Here is a 20507-nt window from a genome sequence, read left to right as displayed (position 1 = left end):
GCGAAAGGCAACAAACTATACAAGTACAAAAAAAATAAATATTAGTAGTAAATAAGTAAGCAAAAAATATCGACAATATGAGATAAAGTATCTTTGAAAATAAATCCATAGGTTGTGGGAACATTTCAATGATGAGGGGAGTGAGATTATCACCTTTGGTTCAAGAGCCTGATGGTTGAGGGGTAATAACCGTTCATGTAATTGGTGGTGTGAGTTCTGAGGCTCCTGTACTTTCTTCTTGATGGCAGCAGTGAACAGAGAGCGGTGGTTGTCCCTAATGATGGATGCTGCTCTCCTGCGACAATGTTCCATATAGACATGTTTAATGTTGGGAAAGGCTTTACCCTTTATTTGTTACTTTTATAGGGTTTTTGGTTCCAGGGCAGTGCTGTTTTCTGCACCACACGTCTATAGAAGATAAAACGTCAAAGTTTTAGATGTCATGCAGAATCTTCACAACCTCCTAATGAAGTAGAGGTGTTGCCGTGCTTTCTTCATAATCGCATTTATGTGCTGGGCCCAGACAGGTCCTCCAAAATGATAATGCCAGAAGTTGCTGACCCTCTCCACCTCCAATCTTCTGATGAGGATCAGCTCACAGACATCTGGTTTCCTCCGCCTGAAGTTAGTAATCAGCTCCTTGGTCTTGCAGACACTGAGTGAAAGGCTGTTGCTGTGGCAACACTCAGCTAGATTTTCGTTTTCCCTCCTATGTGCTCCGTCACCACCTTTGATTTGGCCAATGACAGTGGTGTTCTCAGCAAACTTGAATAAGGCTTTGGAACTGTGTTTAGCCTCACAGTCATAAGTGTAAAGTGAGCAGAGCAGCGGGCTAAGCACACAGCCCTGTGGTGTACCAGTGCTGATGAAGATCATGGAGGAGATGTTGTTACCAATCTGAACTGACTGGGGTCTGCAAGTGAGAAATAGAAGATCCAATTGCACAAGAAGGTATTGAGGCCAAGATCTTGAAGCTTATTGATTAGTTTTGAGGGGACAGTAGTATTTAATGCTGAGCTGCGATCGATAAACAGCATACTGATATATGCATCTTTGCTGTCCAGACGCTCCAGGGTTGAGTGAAGAGCCAATAAGATGGCATCTGCTGTGGGCTTGTTGCTCCGATTGGCAAATTGAAGTGGACACAAGTCACTTCACAGGCAGAAGTTCATAGGTTTCATCAAACTCTCAAAACAGTTCAGCACTGTGGATGTCAATGCTACTGAACAATAGTCATTGAGGCAGGTTACCACATTCTTCTTAGGCAAGAGTGTAAGTGATGTCTGCTTAAAGCAAGTGGGTACCTCAGACTGGAGAAGCACTCAGTGAGCACTCCAGCACAGGTCTTTAGTATTTGGCCAGGTACATATCTGGGCTGAATGGTTTTCATGTGTTCACTCTCCTGGAGGCTGCTTGCATGTCAACCTCAGAGACTGAAATTATAGGGTTATTGGGGGCTTAGGGAGTTTGTGGTGGTTCCTCCATGTTTTGTTGGTCAAATAAGCAGAGAAGGCATTCAGCTCATCTGCAAGTGAAGCCCTGTTGTCACCGACATACACGACACACTAGGCAAAATTTGCCCATAAGGTCTTGCTGCATGTCAATTCTTCAGGCCCTTGCCATTTACAGTCAGTATCTGGCATCCGAAATGTGCTTGAGGGGGGATAAAAAGCAATCAATTCAATGCAAATCAGCTTGGAATATTGCCTAAAACAGAAACATAAAAGGATATGGATCCTTCACAAACTGTGATTGCTTCTTCATGAGAACTCAAGAAAACAGTTCCATCTTTCAATTTGATACTTACTTTCTTGTATTCATATATCCAGATTTTCTAGTTAGGTTTCTGTTAACATTGAATATTTTTGTATCTGGCTCAGGAACATACAAACAATCACTGGCTGCTTCCAAGTCCTGAATAGTCTGATTCATTATTTCCTGTTCTGTCTCCATCTCCCTTCGGACACTAAAAAAGCATTAAACATTGGTGATTTAAGCATTAGGAATTCTGTTGAAATCCACACAAAATTAGATAATCAACATCTAAGTACACTGCTAAGATCATAATCAGAAATTATTATTAGTGTAAATATATTGGTTACAAAAATTTACAGTGCCCAAATATCAAAGTTTGGGCACCGCTGGTCAAAATTTCTGTTACTGTGAATAGTTAAGTGAGTAGAAGATGAACTGATCTCCAAAAGTCATAAAGTTAAGGATGAAACATTCTTTTCAACATTTTAAGCAAGATTAGTGTATTATTTTTGTTTTGTACAATTTTAGAGTGAAAAAAAAAAGGAGCACCCCAAGAGATTTGAGCTCTTAGATAACTTTTACCAAGGTCTCAGACCTTAATTAGCTTGTTAGGGCTATGGCTTGTTCATGGTCATCATTAGGAAAGGCCAGGTGATGCAAATTTCAAAGCTTTATAAATACCCTGACTCCTCAAACCCTGTCCCAAATATCAGCAGCCATAGGCTCCTCTAAGCAGCTGCCTAGCACTCTGAAAACTAAAATAAATGATGCCCACAAAGCAGGAGAAGGCTATAAGAAGATAGCAAAGCATTTTCAGGTAGCCGATTCATCAATCCATAATGTGATTAAGAAATGGCAGTTAACAGGAACTAACAGGAACAGTGGAGGTCAAGTTGAGGTCTGGAAGACCAAGAAAACTTTCTGAGAGAACTGCTCGTAGGACTGCTAGAAAGGCAAATCAAAACCCCATTTGACTATAAAAGACCTTCAGGAAGATTTAGCAGAGTCTGGAGTGTTGGTGCACTGTTCTACTGTGCAGTGACACCTGCACAAATATGACCTTCATGGAAGAGTCATCAGAAGAAAACCTTTCTTGCGTCCTCACCACAAAATTCAGCATCAGAAGTTTGCAAAGGAACATCTAAACAAGCCTGATGCATTTTGGAAACAAGTCCTGTGGACTGATGAAGTTAAAACTGAACTTTTTGGTCACGTTGAACAAAGGTATGTTTGGAGAAAAAAGGGTGCAGAATTTCATGAAAAGAAAACCTCTCCAACTGTTAAGCATGGAGGTGGATCGATCACACTTTGGGCTTGTGTTGCAGTCAGTTGCACGGGGAACATTTCACCGGAAGAGAGAAGAATTAATTCAATTAAATACCAGCAAATTCTGGAAGCAAACATCACACTGTCTGTAAAAAAGCTGAAAATAAAAAGAGGATAGCTTCTACAACAGGATAATGATCCTAAACACACCTCAAAATCCACAATGGACTACCTCAAGAGGTGCAAGCTGAAGGTTTTGCCATGCCCTCACAGTCCCCCGACCTAAACATCATTGAAAATCTGTGGATAGACCTTAAAAGAGCAGTGCTTGCAAGACGGCCCAAGAATCTCACAGAGCTAGAAACCTTTTGCAAGGAAGAATGGGCAAAAATCCCTCAAAAAGAATTGAAAGACTCGTAGCTGGCTACAGAGAGCGTTTACAAGCTGTGATACTTGCCAAAGGGGGTGTTACTAAGTACTGATCATGCAGGGTGCCCAAACGTTTGCTTCAGGCCCTTTTCCTTTTTTGTTATTTTGAAACTGTAAAAGATGGAAATAAAAAAGTAATCTTGCTTAAAATATTAAAGGAATATGTCATCTTTAACTTTATGCCTTTTTGAAATCAGGTCATCTTTTACTCGCTTAGCTACTCACAGTAACAGAAATTTTGACGAGGGGTGCCCAAAACCTTTGCATGCCACTGTATCACAAATTGTCTTCCAAATAACTGCTCAAATCCAGATTATCAGACCACAAAAGTGTCCTGAAGCTCCAGATTCACTTACTTTCTCTGGTTTAAGTAACCTATTATATTTCTTTTCCTTTTTCTTATGAATCAATGCCTCAAAAAAAAACAAGTGTCATCTGGAGAGTACCAAATGCCAGTTTACACATAAACCTAAAACAGATTTTACAACATCTAACATAATCACAGTCTAGCCCAATGCTCACCAGGATTTGCTGAACAGAGCAAGTTTGTATTTGAAATTTAGATTTCACCTTTAACCTTAATTTCATTTGTATGGCTTAATTCTTATTTTGGTTGCTTTTAACTATTTTATACTAGTTATGTGGTATTTTTAATTCTTAGTTTGCTTCAGTGAAAAGAATTCAATTAGTAAGTTGCTACACAGCCTTACTGGGCATACCACAGGGCATCAGCTTTGGGGCATCACTGCTACTTGGTATTAACACTGGGAAAAGTAAAATCAGCAGCAGCTCAGAGATTGCTGCATTCTTCTGAGCAGTATTTTCAGTTCTGCAGCAAGCATCACCACTTTCAAGTGTTATAATCCTCATTTTTTACTAAATCAAGCAGAAAATTGATTAACCAGCTGGAAGAACCTTAGCAAATACAAAATCAGTAATGGTACAGCAGAAATATGATTAGTAAATGGAGCTATTACAAGAGGAAACAATTACTTACCCCTGCACACTAGTGCCAATATTTGTCAGAAATTCTTCCAGCTGCTGGGTCATATGCTCAGAGCCCATCTTAAAAAAGTTTATCTAAAAACAATTACAATAAATTAGTACATTTAGGAAAAATTGTCAAACTGAAAATATAATAAATATTTTTGGTTTTTTTTAATCTTATTACCAAATTATAGGAAGAACACAATTAAGTAAGAACAGGAATAAGTCATAAGGCCCTTCAGGGCTGCCCAGCCATTTTATATGAATCATGGCTGATCTTCCTCAATTCCGCCTCAGTGCCACTTCTCCAATATTTCTCACTTAATCTACCTGTCAAATATATATTAATTCAACAACACTTTAATATTTCTCATGATACAGTTTCCACCATCTTCCGGGACATAAATTCACCACTTTCAGAACTTGACACTGGATCCAAGTCAAATTTATTCCGCACTCATCACTCGTGTTGAACTACAGAATCATATATAGCCACAATGTTTATGACCAACCCAACAATTTTGATAGTAAACAAGGAGCTCTGACAATGTTCTTGACAAGAAAGGGTAGTGTAGTCCAGTGAAGCTTAGAGCCCCATTGTATAGGACAGGGTACACTGTGGTGGCTTTTGCAGTGCTGTGATCCAGAATTGCTGTAACCCTGAGTAAAATCTATTAGCACTTATCAGGGTTAAATTAAACCAGTCACGGAATTGAACCAGGCACCTCTGGTCAGGACTGTTGCTACCACATCCAGCGTTTCCAAGTGTCAGACAAGCACCCAGTAAAATGAGACATCATGCAACACATGTCTGAAATCTCCCCAACATAAATCTTGGCTCCCAGATTCAGAAAACAAGTCTTTTTTGACTGTCACAAATAAAGAATAATTAACACAATCAATTGCATATCACAGCATCATTTAAAGGATGCTTAGCTCACAAATAGGTATTTCACACGAATTCCATCCTGAGAATACTCACATACCTATCCATATACACAGACCATGCTCAAACCAGCAAAGTGTGTATATTGAACAAACTATCAACAGATTAATTTAATTGATGACTCAGTAGTCCATCTACCAATCAGAAGCCTTCGAGTGCACTCCAGGGGACATTGCACCAAGGCAACCTACCCTTACTATACAGTTTAATCATTCTCTTACTCCTGACAGCTTCTGCCTCGATGGAAGAAAAGGATAATAAAAAAACAAATAAGCATATCATTGTACCTGCATAGGCCTCAATATGTATGGCAGGGGCTTTGGGGAGGGGAGAGGAATCCAATATTTAAAGAAAGATGGATAGGATGGTCAGTGTACTATGCACTTGAGAGTCAACATTAAAGGGATGAATTTATAGTGCTATAATTTCACATGCCTGGAGGTCTTGATATTCTCCCAACATCGCTGCTTTATACATGAGCTTTCCTTCCTAGCATATATCTCAGAACTTCAAAAACTTTGAGAATTCTGGTGCTCTCATTGCACTTCTTCTCTTCCAGAGTAGCCATGTGTACCACTGCAGTCTTGCTAGTGTAGGAAGCTGTGCCATTACAGGGTGAAGCCCTTTCTTTACTGCACAGCAGAGTGATGGCAGTTTAAATAAAGTAAGTGTTCCTGTCATCCCTATTTGGATTGCAACATAACACAACATTTTGAGTACACAAACCATGCTGCAGATCATAATTTTTTTGTGGAGCTATCATTTGACATTGGTGTTCCATGTATCATTGCTCCAACACACAAAAAGGAGGAAATGCAGAATTTGAGTATATGAACCAAATTACCCTCAACTCTGAACCACTCAAATGAGACATCAGATGACAAATATGACCTATGGTCACCTGAACTGGCTGTTGCTTTAATTGTAATTTTTTTTAAAATGAAACCAAACATGCTAAGAAACCCATGATTTCATTTGGAAAGTTAGCAACTTAAAGAGGGACAATACAGGTGGCCCCCATTTTTCGAACGTTTGTTTTATGACAGCTCGCTGTTACAAAAGACCTACATTAGTATCTGTTTTTGCTAACCAAAAGAGGATTTTTGCTTTTACGATAAAAAGATGCCCGCTTTATACGTGTGTTACCCCGAGAAAGATTACCATGACCGTGAAACCTTGTGCGGGTAGTTGTGCACGCATACGTGTCCGAGCCGATTTTTTTTCTCTACATCAATTTTGGCTCGCTGTCTTCCCGATTTTGATAAGTGAAACTACATCATACATACAATATTTCTGTTTTATACAGGCTGTATATTTATCATATCATTCCTGCTTTTACTATATGTTCGTGTTATTTTAGGTTTTATGTGTTATTTGGGAGGTTATTTATTGGGTCTGGGAACGCTCAGAAATTTTTCCCATATAAATTAATGGTAATTGCTTCTTCGCTTTATGACATTTCAGCTTACAAACGGTTTCATAGGAACGTTCTACCTTCGGATAGAGGGGAAAACCTGTAATCAAAATAATAATTTCAGTTTTGTGCTAACATACCTGAGCTTGCATATAGCCAAGGAGAGGTTCTAGAAGTGCAATCTTTTTCTTGTACTGTAAAGTGTTCAGGGCACTAAAGTAGTGCATCATGGTTTGGTGCTGTTTTTTTCTAGATGTGTACAAGTCTTCAGTTATTTCCATTTTTATCTGTTATGAAAAAAAATGTTTAAAACAAACCACATTTATTAAACTGCAAACACACTGACTAACACAGAATGAATATCATCAACAGCCACCAATGAAGGCACTTAAATATCTCACAACTACAGTGAGCTCAGCTAAATATTATAACAAAGATTTTCAATTAGCAATGCTGAAATTTCTTTTAAAAATATGGCTGCCATGAATGATGCAGCTGAATACAGAAAATAATGTTTTAAACTTGGAATAGAAAGCAAACGAAACAACACAAACCTTTTCATTCTCCCTCCGCTTGGATAACCTGCTGTATTTGTTAATAGCCAGGTCATGATCTGTGGGGTAAACATAGAACATTGAATAGTACAGCACAGTACAGACTCATGATGTTGTGCCAAAATTTTAACCTACTCACTCCAACATTAATCTAATGCTTCCTTCCCACGTAGTCCTCCAGTTTTCTTTCATCCATGTGTCTAGCCAAAAGTCTCTTAAATCTTAAGTATCTGCCTCTAGCATCACCCAGGCAGTTTGGTCCATAAGCTTACCACTCCCTACGTAAAAAAAAAATCATCCCCCAACTAATGAAGGCCAACACACCATACATCTTCTAAATCATCCTATCAACATGTATGGTAATTTTAAGGGATCTATGGATGTGGACCTACTGTTCCTCCACACTGCTATGAATCCTGCCATTAACTTTGTACTTTGCCTTCGTTCGACCTTCCAAAGTAATTAATTTCATACTTTTCCAGTTAGAGCTCAATCTGCTACTTCTCAGCCCAGCTATGCATCTTATCAGTGCCGTGTCATAGCCCAGAACAAGCCTCTACACTATCCACACACCACCAACCTTCATGTTACTGTATCTGCAAACTTACTAAACCACCCTTCCATTTCCTCATCCAAGTCATTTATAAAAATCACAAAGAGCAGGGGTCCCAGAACAGGTCCCAGTGGAACACCTCCAGGCAGAATATACCGTATACCACCTTCTGTGGTAGAGCCGATTCTGAATCCATGCAGCCAAGTTTCCCTGGATCCCTTGCCTCCTGACTTTGAGCCTACCATGGTGAACCTTGTTGAACACCTGGCTAAAATCCATATATACCATATTCACTGCTCCACTTCATCAATTTGTTTTGTCATCACCTTAAAGAATTCAATCAGTCTCGTGAGCCATGAACTGCCCCTCACAAAGGCATGCTATCACCAATCAAACTATGCTTTTCTAAATGCTCATAAATCCTGTCTCTAAGAATCCTCTCCAATAGTTTGGCCACCACTGATGCAAGATTCACTGGTCTGTAATTCTTAGGGTTATCCCTATTAATTTTCCTGAACAAAGGAATAACTTTTGTCACCTTCCACTCTTCTGGTACTACTCCTGCAGCCAGTGAAGATGTAAATGTCATAGCGCAGCAACCCCTTCTCTCACTTCCCACGAAGAGAACTGTCACCAAACCAGGTTCATTGCCTCGTGCCAAATCCAGTGTAACCTCTCCACATATTGTCTCAGGAATTCGTATTGGACACACCTAACAAATTCTGTCCCATCTGAAGGAGATGCCAATCAATATTAGGGAAGTTGAAGTCACCCATGACAACAAACCCTGTTATTTTTTGCATCTTTCCAAAATCTGCTTCACACTCTACTTTCTGATGCCATTGAGGGGGTCTTTGGAATACACCCAATAGAATGATTGCTCCCTTCCTGTTCGTGACTTCCAGCCACACCTACTCAGTGGACAATCTCTCTAATGTCCTCCCTTTCTGCAGCTGTGTTGCTATCCCAAAGTAGCAATACCATTCTCCATCTCTTTTTCATTCCTTCTGCCCCTTGTGACAGCTAAATCTCTGTATTGGCAATAATATTATATTTCTATGTACTGATTCAAGCTCTAGGTTCATCACCCTTGTTCTTTATACTTCTTACATTAAAGTAGACCCATTTGAACCTATCCAATTAACTACACTTATACCCTATCCACAGCCAAGCCCCCCTTGAGCTCTGGTGTAACCCGTCCCTTTTGTATAGGTCATACCTTCCCCAGAAGAGATCCCAATGATTCACAAATCTGAAACCCAGCCCCCTGAACCCATACTTCAACCACATATTTAGCTGCCATATCTTCCTATTTTTACCATCATTGGTGTGTAACACAGGCAACAATCCAGAGACTACCACACTTGAGATCCTGCTTTTTAGTTTCCTATCTGGCCCACATATTCACTCTTCAGGACCTCATCCCTTTTTCTACTTATGCTGTTGGTACCAATATGTACTGTTACGCCTGCAGTCCCCTCCTTTTTGAGAATCGCAGGATCGCTATTGATTTGGGTCAGGAGACCCAGGAAATGAGAGAGAGACGTTTGGAATGTCTTGACCCCCCCGGCGATATAAAGCTACGGGAAACGGCCGTTGTATCTTGGAGACGGAATTGTGTATTAAAATACTGTGCTTCGTGAAAGCCCTCAGGCAAAGTGGGCTGGTTGAGAGAGAGATTGCATCATCTCAACCTGATTGACATCTGAGACCCTGTGAGTCAGGATAAAAGAGGGTCTGTGGGAACAGCCCCTCAGACGCACCAGAAGAAACACTAGCGATCCTGTAATAGCAAAAGCCGGTTGGAAGGCAACGTGCATCCGTTTCCATTTGCCCCGGAATCGGTGTGCCTTGACCACGGAAGAACGGTTTTTAGTTAACAACGGGGAAATCAACTCCCAATGACTCTCGAAGGATTGACATCATAAAAGGACTGGGCAAGTTTTAACCCGTCTTTCTCTCAAACCAAAAAGCTGCAACTTGAATGAACTAAAGTGACTTTTATATTTCCATTGGACAATACATTATCCCCTAGACAACGATAGAGCTATTTCTTATTATTATTATACCCGCGCTTTTAGATTTAGTATTGACGACGTATATTATCTGTATGTTTGCATTGATATTATTTTTGTGTATTTTTATCAATAAATACTGTTAAAAATAATACCATCAGACTTCAACGGACCTCTCTATCTTTGCTGGTAAGTGACCCAGTTACGGGGTACGTAACAGTACCAAGACTTCCAGCTGTTCACCTCCCCTTAAGAATGCTGTGAATGCAATCTAAGACACTCTGACTCTGCCGTTTGGTGAGCAACATAGCATTCATCCCTAACTACTTAATCCCCCTCACCACCTCTCCCCTCTTCTACAGTTCAATGGTGTGTTTTCAGGCTGATTGAGTGATCTGGCACTTTGCTGTCTCCGAGAAGATTCTGCAAGGCAGTGGCCTCGAGGCCAAGAAGCTTAGAGACCGGGCTTGAGCCCACAATCGACTTCAATTCTCGCCAGTTAAAGTGTTGAGGAAGATTGAAACATCAAAGCGAGTGTTCAGCACCATCTACCAGTGTCTCGCTCGCTGCTGCCAGAAGAATATGTCTGCTTGTGATGGTCTCTTGCTCTATTTCTCTCTCTCACTGCTCCTGAGGGAAGGTCCCTGCATTCAAATGGTCTCTGAGTCCTTCAATTCTGCCGAAGGATGGTGCCAAAGTTCTGGGTCTGCGGTTTGTGGATTGGACTGTAGTTCAACTGTGTTTTGATTGGACTTTTTTTTTGATTTTATGTTTTTACATAGTGCTTTCCCTCGTTCTTCTTGTCGTCGTTAGCATGATTTGCTTTTTTGCATGGCTGGAGAGATGCTGCTGTTCTTGTTGCCGTTTGCCCTATTTGTTATTTTTGTGTGCGTGGCTGTCTGGAGAAGACGAATCTCAGAGTTGTATATTGCATACACACTTTGATAAGAAATGTACCTTGAACCTTCTCCTCCCTTCTGAGCCACTGAGCCAGACTGAGTGCCTGAGTTTGCAGAGACCGCAGCTTTTCCCTGGTAGGCCACCATCTCCCCCTAACAGCACCCAAAGCACAGTGAAAGATGGTACTCTGCGCTGTTCAGCTATTCTCTTTCCCTCTCCTGACAGTTACCCAGCTACAGGTGAGGTCGTTTCTAACTACAATGATAAATTAGTGACTACAAATAAAATATGTAAGCAAAAAGCCTCATTCTAATTCATGTGCACATTTTGTTCATAAGTTATTCCTAAGCTATTTACTTTTAAGTACCATTATGATGACAAAAGCAGCCATTTTCAGTGCTCCTATATATATAGGAATATATAAAAGGCAAAAAAAGTAATTTTCCGTTAATAGAAAACTATGGCCATCTTGTCCTAATGAACAGTTACAATGTAGCCTGTGTTAATCCCACAGTAAACATGATACATTCTCGAAAGGTTTACAGTCTTAAAAATTTGATCTATCAATTTTTTTCAACCACCTCATTTATCAGATATCTTGGGTAATTTATAGGTCACCGCAAATTACGCACAAAATTCAGAAACGGTACACTTCCTGAACAAATAGGCTAGAGAGGCAGATTGGTTGGGGGTGGGTTGTTTGTATGGGGGAGGTGGAGAATGGAAATGCCCAGGACTATCAAAGTTAGGTTGTGGGGCACGGTGGACAGGGTTGCTTGTAGATCAGGGGTGGGGGTTTCAGGGTTCCTACATGATCACAGTTACTCAAGTTAATGCTGAGTACTCAAGTGTAAAAAGATCTTTGTTATGGATATTTTTTAAAAGTCAAGGTGTTTATAACTAAAATGACACTCACCATGACTAGCTATAGCAAAGACTTCATTCAGGGTTAACATTTCTGTAAACAAAGGAAAAGTTACTGATGAAAGGAATTAATCATAACTCGATTGCTTTCATTTCTATTCAGTAAGTATTACATTGCAAATATCGTAATATCTCTATTTTATAATCATTAATTCATGGGTTCAAACTCCACATGTTCAATGTGGCACTGAAGAGGTGCTGTATTGTGAAATACAAGGTCTTTCAGGGTTAAACAACTATAAATCACACTGCACATCTATCTTATTTCTATTTCATTTTTTCCAAATGATCCTGGACTTGATAGCCCTAATGAAACATCCACATTCAGAATCCACAGAAACATTCTACTTGTAAACACTTACATATTTACTTAGGCACATAACCAGATAATAGCAGAAGATAATTATTACTGTTGAATAGAATTTCTACAATTTTCATACCTTTTAGATCTTTTTCCTTAAATTGTGTAATGGGGAACATCATAGCATCTGCCAATTGTGTTGAAAGAACAGCATGGCAGGAACTGAGCTAGAAGACAACAAGAAAATACATTTTCTAGAAAAGAAGTAAATAAATCTGAAAATGTCCTTATACTTAGCTTTCCATGCTAATTAAACAAACATTAGAAAGTTTCAAGTCATCTGCTGAATACAGACAAAATATAACAATAAATTCTAAATTGCTGTCCCTGATAATTCTGCTACCAGCTGAGGCACATTTCCTTATTGCTTTAATGTGAATTTGTGGCGACCCACTTCCTAGCACACTTGAACTGGCTCACAAATAGCCAGCGCGCCAGCATAAAGGCCAGTCCCAAAAGGGCGCCAGGTCTGCTTCATTAACAAAGGGAAAAGCTCGTGCGGGACTGTGAATACATGCCTCCTACAGCATCCGTGCCCGGGTAGGGCGGGATCAGGGAGGCTTTAAAGCGAAGCTGCGAAGTTCAAATAAAATCTTCTTTAACTGCAGTTTACCGACTCCGTGTCGTTATTTCAGCGCTGCGTGTAGCACACCGCTACAAATTTATGTTCTTTCCCTCCAAGAACTGAATTTTCCCAGCCTTGAGTATACTGACTGATATCAGTTGTGCTGAGTTCCAAATCTACAAATCACACTGACCACATCCTTTGACTTTAACATGTAGAATGACAACTGAGCTTAAACACTGCAAAGTGCCCTAATTTGAACCGAGATCAGAAATTTGATATAAGGTGAAGAAACAAAGAAGAAAGAAGTTAAGATTTTTCCTACTTCAAGAAAAAAAATAACACCATCACGAAGACTCAGTTACAATGTAATTTTATGCCAGGCTTGTGTTAAAAATCACTGCCCAGCCAAATCCTATCTTCAGGCACTACTTCTATAGTCGAGAGCAAGCGAGAGCCTATTTTTTTAACCTGCAGCATGTTCACAAATGTGCGTGGCCAAGTGGTTAAGGCACTGGACTAGTATTCTGAGGTTGTGAGTTCGAGCCCCAGCTGAGGCAGCGTGTTGTGTCCTTGAGCAAGGTACTTAACCACACATTGCTCCAGTCCACCCAGCTGAAAATGGGTACCAGCAAAATGCTGGGGGTTAATCTCGCAATAGACTGGCATCCTATCTGGGGGCAGGGGGGGGGCTCATACTCTCAGTCACTTCATGCCACGGAAACCAGCATAAGCACTGGCCTGATGAGCCAATAAGGCTTGGGACAGACCTTAAACTAATGTTCACAAATACCTTTGGGATCCCATCTGATGTAAGGAGAGCTGAAACTGCGGTTGTCATATACAGTTCTAAGATGATCACCCTATTCTTGATAAACATCTCAAATACATAAACTCTTTTATCAATCTTGCTACTTTTAAGGATTTGTGGGTTCCTCTTGTCCTCCACATCTTCCAGCTTCCTCCCATGGCGCATTGCCTCTTCCCTCAAATGAGTTACCTTACATCTTTACTGACTGCATTACATTTGCCTCTTTTCTACCTACAGTTTGAAGCTTTCCTCCTCAGAACCAATTATTTCAGTATGGCCAACCTTTTCATCATATGCAAACTTCTTTAACATGTCCCTTGTGTTTAAGTCTACTATCGATGTATACTTAGAACTGAAAAGATCTGTAAAAACTCTATGGAAGCAGCCTTGTAATCACAATACTCAAATTTATTCAATATTTTAGCATTTAGCATATTTTAAAAAGGCTGAGTTCACTCAACCTATTCTCATAAGGCATGCTCCCCAATCCAGGCAACATCCTTGTAAATCTCCTCTGCACACTTTCTATGGTTTCCACGTACTTCCTGTAGTGAGGCGACCAGAACTGAGCACAGTACTCCAGATCTGACCAGGGTCCTACATTGCTGCAACATTACCTCTCGGCTCCTAAACTCAATCCCACAATTGATGAAGGCCAAAGCATCATATGCTGTCTTAACCACAGAGTCAACCTAGGCAGCAGCTTTGAGTGTCCTATGGACTTCAGACCCCAAGATCCCTCTGATCCTCCACACTGCCAAGAGTCTTACCATTAATACTGTATTCTGCCATCATATTTGACCTATCAAAATGAACCACCTCACACTTATTTGGGTTGAACTCCATCTTCTCAGCCCAGTTTTGCATCCTATCAATGTCCCGCTGTAACCTCTGTCAGCCCTCTACACTATCCACAACACCCCCAACCTTTGTGTCATTAGCAAATTTACTAACCCATCCCTCCACTTCCTCATCCAGGTCATTTATAAAAATCACAAAGAGTAGGGGTCCCAGAACAGATCCCTGAGGCACACCACTGGTCACTGACCTCCATGCAGAATATGACCCGTCTACAACCACTCTTTGCCTTCAGAGGGCAAGCCAGTTTTGGATCCACAAAGCAATGTCCCCTTGGATCCCATGCCTCCTTACTTTCTCAATAAGCCTTGCATGGGGTACCTTATCAAATGCCTTGCTGAAAGCCATATACTCTACATCTACTGCTCTACCTTCATCAATGTGTTTAGTCACATCCTCAAAAAATTCAATCAGGCTCATACGGCATGACCTGCCCTTCATAAAGCCATGCTGACTATTCCTAATCATATTATGCCTCTCCAAATGCTTATAAATCCTGCCTCTCACGATCTTCTCCATCAACTTACCAACTACTGAAGTAAGACTCACAGGTCTATAATTTCCTGGGCTACCTCTACTCCCTTTTTTGAATAAGGAACAACATCCACCACCCTCCGATTCTCCGGAACCTCTCCCGTCCTCATCGATGATGCAAAGATCATCACCAGAGGCTCAGCAATCTCCTCCTTCGCTTCCCACAGTAGCCAGTCCAGTCCAGTCCTGGTGACTTAATCCAACTTAATGCTCTCCAATAGCTCCTGCATATCCTCTTTCTTAATATCTACATGTTCAAACTTTTCAGTCCGCTGTAAGTCATCCCTACAATTGCAAAATCCTTTCCTGTAGTGAATACTGAAGCAAAGTACTCATTAAGTACCTCTGCTATCTCCATACACACTCTTCCACTGTCACACTAGATTGGTCTCATTCTTTCATGTCTTATCCCCTTGCTCTTCACATACTTGTAGAATGCCTTGGGGTTTTCCTTAATCCTGTCCACCAAGGCCTTCTCATGGCCGCTTCTGGCTCTCCTAATTTCTTTCTTAAGCTTCTTCCTGCTATCCTTATAATATTCTAGATTTCTATCATTACCTAGCTTTTTGAACCTTTCGTAAGCTTTTCTTCTTTACTAGATTACAACAGCCTTTGTACACCACGGTTCCTGTACCCTACCATCCTGTACCCTGTCTCATTGGAATGTGCCCATGCAGAACTCAACGCAAATATCCCCTGAACATATGCCACATTTATTCCGTACATTTCCATGAGAACATCTGTTCCCAATTTATGCTTCCAAGTTCCTGTCTGATAGCCTCATATTTCCCCTTAATCCAATGCTATGGTAAAGGAGGTAGAATTGTGATCAATATCTCCAAAATGCTCTCCCACTGAGAGATCTGACACCTGACCAGGTTCATTTCCTAATACCAGATCAAGTACGGCCTCTCCTCTTGTAGGCTTATCTACATACTGTGTCAAGAAACCTTCCTGAACACACCTAATAAACTCCACCCCCTCTAAACCCCTCGCTCTAGGGACATGCCAATCGATATTTGGTAAATTAAAATCTTCCACCACAACAACCCTGTTATTATTACACCTTTCCAGAATCTGTCTCCCTATCTGCTCCTCGATGTCCCTGTTACTATTGGGTGTTCTATAAAAAAACTCCCAGTAGAGTTATTGAACCCTTCTGGTTCCTAACTTCCACCCACAGAGATTCCGTAGACAATCCCTCCATGTCTTCCTCTTTCTTTGCAACCATGACACTATCTTTGATCAACAGTGCCGTGCCCCCACCTCTTTTGCCTCCCGCCCTGTCCTTTCTGAAGCATGTAAAGCCTGGCACTCGAAGTAACCATTCCTGCCCTTGAGCCATCCAAGTCTCTGCAATGGCTAAACATCATAGCTCCAAGTACTGATCCATGCTCTAAGCTCATCAAATTACTCCTTGCATTAAAATAGACACATCTCAAACAATCTAATAGGAGAGGACAGAAGGCCATGAAAGACAAAAGGGGGAAGGAGCACAGAGGGAGACAACATGCAGGCAAGGGAAAGGGAAACGGGGAACGCTGAAGGAGAGGTGGGGGGGCAATACCAAAAGTTTGCGAAATCAATGTTCATGACATCACATTGGAGGCTACCCAGTCAGAATACAAGCTGTTGTTCCTCCAACCTGAGTGCGGCCTCATCACAACAGGGGGAGATGGTCATGGATGAACATATCAGAAACGGAATGGGAAGTGGAATTAACACCAGGAGATCTTGCTTAATCTGGCGGACAGAGCATTGATGCTAGGCAAAGTGGTCTCCCAAATTGGATTGGGTCTCACCGATATACAGGAGGCCATATTTCCAGCACCTCCCTCCCCTTTCATGATCTTCCTGTCTCCATCTCTGAAGACAGCTTATCTACTGATGTCTATTATAAACACGGACTCTCACAGTGATCTGGACTAAATCTCTTCTCACCTTGTACTTGTAAAAACGCCATCCCTTTTCTCAATTCCTCCGTCTTCGCCACATCTGCTCTCAGGATGAGGCTTTTCATTCCAGAACGAAGGAGATGCCCTCATTTTTCAAAGAAAGGGATTCCCTTCCTGCACCATCAATGCTGCCCTCAACCGCGTCTCTTCCATTTCACACACATCTGCTCTTACCCCATCTTCTTGGGATAGGGTTCCTCTTGTCCTCACCGACCAATCAGCCTCCGCATCCAGCACATAATTCTCCCTAACTTTTGCCATCTCCAAAAGGATCTCACCACCAAGCACATCTTTCCCTCCCCACTTTCCGCAGGGATCGCTCCCTACACAACTCCATTGTCCATTCGTCCCTCCCCACTGATCTCCCTCCTGGCACTTATCCTTGCAAGCAGAACAAGTGCTACACCTGCCCCTACACCTCTGCCATTCAGGGTCCCAAAGAGTCCTTCCAGGTGAGGCGACACTTCACCACCCCCCCGACTCTGTTGGGGTCATTTACAGCGTCCAGTAGATGACCCCAAGCAGAAGCAGAATCTCCCCATGGCCACCCATTTTAATTCTACTTCCCAATCCCATTCTGATATGTCTGTGCATGGCCTCCTCTACTGTTCTGATGAGGCCACACTCAGGTTGGAAGAACATCACCTTGCATTCCGTCTGAATAGCGTCCGACCTGATGGCATGAACACTGATTTCTCAAGCTTCTGGTAATGCCGACCTCCCCACCCTTCACCATTCTGCATCCCCTTTTCCCCCTCTATATCCTTCCTTGCCCATCACCTCCCTCTGGTGCTCCTCCCTCCTTTTCTTCCATGGCCTTCTGACCTCTCCTATTAGATCCCCCCTTCTACAGCTCTGTATCTCTTTCACCAATCAACTTCCCAGCTCTTTACTTCACCCCTCCCCGTCCTGGTTTCATCCATCACCTTGTGCTTCTCCCTCCCCTCCCCCCAACTTTTAAATCTACTCATCTTTTTTTCTCCAGTTCTGTCTGAAGGGTCTCAGCCCGAAATGTTGATTGTACTCTTTTCCATAGGTGCTGACTGGCCTGCTGAGTTCCTTCAGCATTTTGCTTGGATTTCTAGCACCTGCAGAATTTCCCTTGTTTATGATTGAAATACAATTGGAATCTCACTTTCCAAATCATTGCTGTAAAATTCGACAGCTATTAATGTCGACAGCTGATGCTGAATTCTATTAATATCAAATTGCTTGATTAGTACAATCCACTGACATTTCAAGCCCCCATTGAAATAATCTATGTTAATACTTACTTCATCAATCACTTGTGCAAATTGCTGTAGGGTGGAGGTCATAATCTCATCATCACCACCAAGGGGAAACTGCTATATAAAATAACAGAAAATTAACCAGAAATTAAAACAAATTTATTTGTAAGACAGAAAGAATATAGGACTAAAAATAAATCAAATTCTGTTACTGTATTTCTTTATTTACCCCTTAATTTTATTGCCTTGCCCAAATGAAAGGTATTTATATGAGACTGAAGACACTAAGAAATGTAAGAAGCCAAAATAAATTAGAAAGAAAACATCAAAAATTTTCTGAAGCAAATTACAAGCATTTTTCAAATCTTGGCCTCTAAAACCAGCATTTATCAAATACCGTAAATTCCGGTGTATAAGCCGAGAATTTGGTCCTAAATTTTGGTCCTAAAATTAGGGGGTCGGCTTATACAGAGGCTGCCAACTTTAGAAAAATAAATACACGGAAGACAGGTCGTATTTATTGGCTGTTTTTGAGTCGAATTCGTTCCACCGTCGACACATAAATTCTTTGAATGATTTGTTTAAACTCACATCTAGTGGCTGGAGCACGGAAATCAAACCACCGGGGATGATTGCAATGTCCGTATTTTCAGCTTTCAATGCTGCTTTAGTCTCACCTGACAAGTGCGCTTTGAAGAGGTCCCAGACAAGTAGCGACTTTTCCTTCCTGAAACCTTCAGGACGTCGATGCCACACCTCTTTAACCCACTTCAAGCAATCCACTTTGTCCATCCAGCAGCGTTCTTGAATGTAAGCAGCACCCCGCGGGAATTTTCTGAGCAATCTTTGTTTTTTGTCTCAACACAAGATCACGTCTATTCATAAATCAGGTGCACCAACTTTGTGTAGCTTTGAAATTTTCGCTGACCTCATGGTATTTTTTGGCCCATTTCAAGGCTTGAACTCGAATAATTTCTCTGGTAACAATGTATCCAGACGATCGCTGGTGATTCACCCACTCTAAAACTTTTTCTTCCAGTTCTGGCCACTGGCATGTTCTCCCGCGGTTTGCACATTTCGTCTTTGGCATTTCCCTCAGCGTGTCCTCTGCCTTTCTCCACTCTCTCTCGTTTACACTAAACTTCTTAGCAGCTGTAGAATTATTTGTGCCTTTAGTAAAATCAACAACCTTCAGCTTGAAGCCAGCATCATATCGCATTCGTTTTAATCTTTTGTACATGGCAGTCGCAAACTCAATACTGATTACATGTACTGATCCTGCCACCCCATGTTATATTTTAATGAGATTACGATAAGCGCTAAATGGTTTCACGGGGGTTACATTTCAGAGGATTCTTTACCATTGGGGACGTAATCCAAAATTTCCCTCCCAGATATATTTATTAAGAATTCGCTTATAACGCTCTACAATGTGCAGGCCTGTTTTCTTAAGCAGGTACTGGTTCACAAATTTCCCAGTTCCAGATCCGGCATAGCTGAGTGCCGGCACATGAGATCTTGTGATCTTTTCTGGTTAAATCAAAAACCTCTACAAAAGGGGTCAGCTTAAACAAAGGTAACATGAAAAAGTCACTTTCTAAATCTTGAAATTGGGGGGGTCGGCTTATACTCCAGAATACACGGTAAACAAAATACTAAGGAAAAGTCTAAAAAAAATAGAATTATGTGATTTTAACAGCACTTTAGTATGCCTGTCCTAGCATGTGAAGTCAGCTCCAGTGGACTGGGCAGATGAGATCCAATGGCCAGGAAGGCAGTACTGCAATGCTCCCTGGACAGCAAATGTCATGACAAGACACAGAAGATACTGTATCATGGTCAAGCACTGCAATCAAGCTAAACCCCAGTCTGTGATGCTTGTTTGTACTACTGGATCAGGACTTCTGAGGTCGAGAATTTACTAGGATGTTTACTAGGATGTTACCTGGGTTTCAGCACTTACCTACGTTACAGAGAAAGGTTGAACAAGTTAGGTCTCTATTCATTGGAGCGTAGAAGGTTGAGGGGGGATTTGATCGAGGTATTTAAAATTTTGAGAGGGATAGATAGAGTTGACGTGAATAGGCTGTTTCCATTGAGAGTAGGGGAGATTCAAACGAGAGGTCATGATTTGAGAGTTAGGGGGCAGAAGTTTAAGGGAAACACGAGGGGGTATTTCTTTACTCAGAGAGTGATAGCTGTGTGGAATGAGCTTCCTGTAGAAGTAGTAGAGGCCAGTTCAGTTGTGTCATTTAAGGTAAAATTGGATAGGTATATGGACAGGAAAGGAGTGGAGGGTTATGGGCTGAGTGCGGGTAGGTGGGACTAGGTGAGATTAAGAGTTCGGCACGGACTAGGAGGGCTGAGATGGCCTGTTTCCGTGCTGTGATTGTTATATGTATGAGACAAAGGGTTGTAGATGCAAGTCCCATGCCAAAAACCTTTACTCGC

General features: G+C 41.4%; 1 protein-coding gene across 5 annotated transcripts in view; it reads right to left on the bottom strand.

Moving 5' to 3' along the window:
* Positions 1–20507, bottom strand: part of appl1 (adaptor protein, phosphotyrosine interaction, PH domain and leucine zipper containing 1) — a 65268-nt gene that overhangs the window by 29266 nt on the left and 15495 nt on the right. For 4 of the 5 annotated variants that reach the window (XM_059944180.1, XM_059944175.1, XM_059944179.1 and 1 more), the window contains 7 exons: positions 18102–18173; positions 12184–12271; positions 11736–11777; positions 7352–7410; positions 6938–7084; positions 4448–4530; positions 1808–1966 (listed from right to left, as the gene is read on the bottom strand). In XM_059944180.1, coding sequence (XP_059800163.1) covers positions 1808–1966; positions 4448–4530; positions 6938–7084; positions 7352–7410; positions 11736–11777; positions 12184–12271; positions 18102–18173 — 650 coding nt within the window. The remainder of the gene's footprint in view (positions 1–1807; positions 1967–4447; positions 4531–6937; positions 7085–7351; positions 7411–11735; positions 11778–12183; positions 12272–18101; positions 18174–20507) is intronic. The other variant, XM_059944176.1, reaches the window with a different exon arrangement.

Source organism: Hypanus sabinus, chromosome 19 (genome assembly GCF_030144855.1).
Source record: "Hypanus sabinus isolate sHypSab1 chromosome 19, sHypSab1.hap1, whole genome shotgun sequence".
Classification (NCBI taxonomy): Eukaryota; Metazoa; Chordata; class Chondrichthyes; order Myliobatiformes; family Dasyatidae; genus Hypanus; species Hypanus sabinus.
This window is presented reverse-complemented; position numbering and strand designations above follow the sequence as displayed.